This window comes from Chinchilla lanigera, unplaced genomic scaffold (genome assembly GCF_000276665.1).
Source record: "Chinchilla lanigera isolate Chin_1 unplaced genomic scaffold, ChiLan1.0 scaffold00123, whole genome shotgun sequence".
Classification (NCBI taxonomy): domain Eukaryota; kingdom Metazoa; phylum Chordata; class Mammalia; order Rodentia; family Chinchillidae; genus Chinchilla; species Chinchilla lanigera.
In genome coordinates, this window is record NW_004955524.1 from 3260200 (window position 1) to 3263914 (window position 3715).

Sequence of the window (3715 nt, forward strand, 5' to 3'; positions counted from 1 at the left end):
CGGGGCGGGGCCTGGGCAGCGAGGGCAGCTTGGGACGCGGGCAGGGGGGCCTTGGCCCCGTGAATCCCGTCGCCGCCCTTCCCTCCCTCGCCCCCAACTCCGTACGGACCCCAGCCCAGCGCCCTCCCCTGTTCCTGCCACCACGCCCCTTCTGGCTCCCCCCAAGCAGTCTGGCTCCATCGCCCCGAATCCGGCGTGGCAAAATCCAGCTCCCCGGCCGCGCAGCCTGGCTTGGGTCTGCCTGGCCTCACTCTCCAGCCCGGGGGCTCTTGGGGCACCCGGCCGGCACGGAGGGCGGCGCCAGCCCTGACGTCCCACCTGTGCGTGGTGACGGAGCCCGGGGCCCTCTCCAGCCTCGGTATCCTCGGCCGGCAGTTACGGCAGAGAACAGGCCAGAGTCAGGGCTGCATGAGGCCTACAAGCACCTGTTCACTGTCCTTACATGTGAGCGAACATGAGATTAACATGGAGGAAACCGAGGCACGGGGGTCTCCACGCAGTGTGTACCCCTAACCCATCCCTGTGCAAGGCACAGGCTCTGCTAGGTCTCCTCCATGCCCAGGGCCACCCAGGGAGCCCCATCCTCCTACCCAGGTTTCCCAGACCCAGCGCGCGAACATCCACATCCGCTCATTTATTCACTCAACAGACACTGCCTGAGCCTGGCCGGGCGCTGAACGCTGTGACCCGGCAACGTGCAGGCAACACAAACTCTGTCCTCAAGGTCCCAGTCTGGGGTCAAAGAAGACGCGGGAACAGCAACACAAGACACGTCAAACGCAGTGCGGAGAAAAGGGGTGGCGGCGCCCCAGGGAGGCGCAGCCCAGCCGACCACGGGTTCATGGGGGTCGGGAGCCATGGAGGGTGGCGGAGGGCCGCAGGGAGGGAGCGATTCCATCCGTGTCTGCCATGGACAGCAGGGGGCAGGACGGAGTGGGAGGAGACCAGTGAGGGGATGGACAGTGCTGGAGGACACTGAGGCTTAGATCAGGACGGTGAAAGTGTGGATTCGGGACTCCTCCGCCCACACTGGGAAGTGAACCCAGGGCCTTGGCTCTGAGCGACATCCCCACCCGCTGTAAACTTTTCATTTTGAGACAGGATCTCGCTAAACCACAAAGTTGCCCAGACTGGGCTCCAACTTGCAACCCTCCTGCCTCAGCCTCCCAGAGTGCTGGGATCACAGGCTTGAAGTGCCAGGCTTTGGATCTGCTTTGCGCCCCGGGGGACACGTGAAGAACAGGGACAGGAGACGGCGCCTCCCCGCCCTGGGGCCCCAGGTAGGGTGCAAGCCACCCACGCCGCAGGCCGACACCACCGAATCTGGGCGGGGACACTTCTGCGCATGCGCAGAACACAGCCACAGGGGCCCCCGGACAACGCCACTGCCACTGCGCTGGCATCCCCAGCACCTGCACCTCCCACACCCACCTGGCCTCAGTTTCCCCATCTGCTGAGGAGGTTCAGGGGCTGCTGGTAGACTCGCCCTAGAAGGCTGGTCTCGGGCGCCCACTAGAGGGTGCCCTCCCACGCTCACACACCCTCCAGGGCTCGCCAGGGCCGGTTCTGCAAACCCACGCCGCTGCGTGGATGTCCTGGATCGGGTCTGGAGCCCCAGGCCGCTCTGTGACCTTGGCGGCTGCTGCCCTCTGCCATGCTAGGGGCTGTAACGGCGAAGCCCTCGGTCGGTGTACCGACCCCCACGCTACCTGAAGTCAGTCCAGACCGTCCGCCTGCCTCCAGGCTGTCCGTGCCTCTCCTGCCCCGCACCCCGTAGCTCAGCTCGCAATTCCGCCTTCCTCCTGCCGTGGCGTTCAAGGCCCCAGAAGGAGCCGTCGCCTCCGACCACTGAGATGCCCCCTGGCCCATGGAGCCTTGCGGCTGCTCAGCATTCATCCAGTGTGTGCATGTTAACACAATCGGGCGATCATTTGAGATGTGAGGCCACACCCCTGGCCGGGGGCCCCCGAAAACACACACCAGCCATGGATGTGAGTGGGATCTGGGACGTAGCAGAGCAGGGAGTCCTCCCTTCTGCAGGCCTGGTGCAGACTCCGCAGACAGAGAAGGGATGGAGCTGTGAGGCTGAGGGTGCAGCATGTGCAAAGGGTCTGAGGCCAGGCCCACCTGCACCTGGAGGGTCAGTCAGGGTTTACTGCTAGGATCTGAGAGCCTCATTCATACTAAAGTGTAAAGGGCTGGAACACAAGCCAAGTGAGAAGTGCATGCTACTTCCTCCGTTCAGGGCCAAGCCCCGAGGCAGGGACCTGCTTCCTTGCCTGACCCTGGCCGTGGGGCTCTGCTGCCCCCTGGTGGCGACGGGGGCGCCTGGTGACCTCTGCGCCAGCACCAAACTCTGCTTCCTTTTTCCCTTGATAAAACCCACTCAGCGGCTGGCAACCCGAGGTCTCTCCCGCTCTCGCTGTCCAGGCCTGGCAGAGGCCAAGCACTCCGGGCTGTGGCCTGACACTGCCAGGAGCCCTGGGCGACGCACCCTGAGGCTCCGGGCCCGCGTGTTCTCCTGCGGCTCCCAGGCCACGTCCCCGAGCGCCCCCACCCTCGGCCTGGGTGCTGCTCCACCTGCCCCCAGTCTCAGCAAACCCACCCCTGCCCCAGACACCTCCCCGTGCAGGCAGCCAAAGAGGCTGGAAAAACCTGCCCCAGGACGTTCACACCGGCTGGCACCAATCTTCCGCAGCCCACATGTCACCTTCCGGCCGGTCCCCACTGGAAAATGTCTCATTTATCCATCCCTGTGTTCACGGGTCACCTCTCCCTGGGGACTGAGAACCCCCCCAGAGACAGCTTTCTTCTTGCTCACATCTATGCTCTCCGCATCTGGCACCAATAGGCACCTACTAAGTGCTTGCTCTTTGCACGAGGGTATCTGCCTGTTGCCTGGCACCGACTGTGGGCTCCATATTGCTCTCTCTTCTCATTAAAAGCCAATGGAAACAGCTAAGCAGCTTATTCATACTAAAGTGTAAATGATTGCCAAACAAAACACACAAGGAAGCCACGATATTCCCTCGGGCACACAAGTGAACACTGTCCTGGAGGGTGGCACAAACCTTCCATAGGCCCCAGAACCTTTGAGCCTCAGTTTGGACAGCCGGGACAGGGGTTGGTCTCTGGGCCTGGCTGAGCATTCTGCTCCCGCCCAGGTCTCAGGAGCCTGGGAACCCCGCACCTGCCCGAGAGTCCTTGGGCCACAGCTCAAGTTCCACCTCGCCCAGCCACCTGTCGAGGTAGCACCCTGCCGAGGTAGCACCACGCCCGAGGGGCAGCAGGGCCGCGGGTGGGGTAAACTGAGGCCGTGAATCACTCACCTCCAGAGGTGCAGGCCCAGCGAGGGACTGCAGGGGCTGCAGGGGCTGCTGGGGCTGAGCAGCGCCGGGCTCTGGCTGCTCGGGGACAGACTGCGAAGAGAGAGGCGGCCGTGACCTGGCGGCGCCCGCGTGCGGCGCGATCCGGATCCGACCGCGGGGGCCCGGGAGGGCTCCCCGGAGGCGGCGCGCTGACGCGGGCAGGGCGACGTCGGGTCCTCCCGGGTCCCCACGCCCGCGGGCACTCACTCGAGGGTCAGGGCCGGGATGTGCAGCTTATCCCTGCGGGACTTCATGGCCAGGCTACGCTGCGTCTACACCGCTGGCTGCCGACGCCCTGCGGGAGGCCCGGGCCCCGGAGCGTGGCGCGATCAGCGGGCGGCGTCGGC

The 3715-nt window shown here is 65.0% G+C and overlaps 1 protein-coding gene and 1 long non-coding RNA gene across 4 annotated transcripts in view; one reads left to right on the plus strand and one right to left on the minus strand.

The window, feature by feature from the left end:
- The window catches only part of Mast3 (microtubule associated serine/threonine kinase 3), a gene marked incomplete at its 5' end in the record, with an annotated part of 17467 nt that extends 14090 nt beyond the window's left edge, over window positions 1-3377 (minus strand). For both annotated transcript variants that reach the window (XM_013507267.1, XM_013507266.1), the window contains 1 exon segment: window positions 3330-3377. In XM_013507267.1, coding sequence (XP_013362721.1) covers window positions 3330-3377 — 48 coding nt within the window.
- Window positions 1114-2959, plus strand: LOC102017268. 2 transcript variants are annotated; one of them, XR_001231949.1, is made up of 2 exons: window positions 1114-1280; window positions 1662-2959. It is a non-coding gene; the product is annotated as an uncharacterized LOC102017268 (long non-coding RNA). The 2 variants fall into 2 exon arrangements; XR_001231950.1 differs by having other exon boundaries at window positions 1778-2959.
- Window positions 3378-3715: the final 338 nt, after the last annotated feature.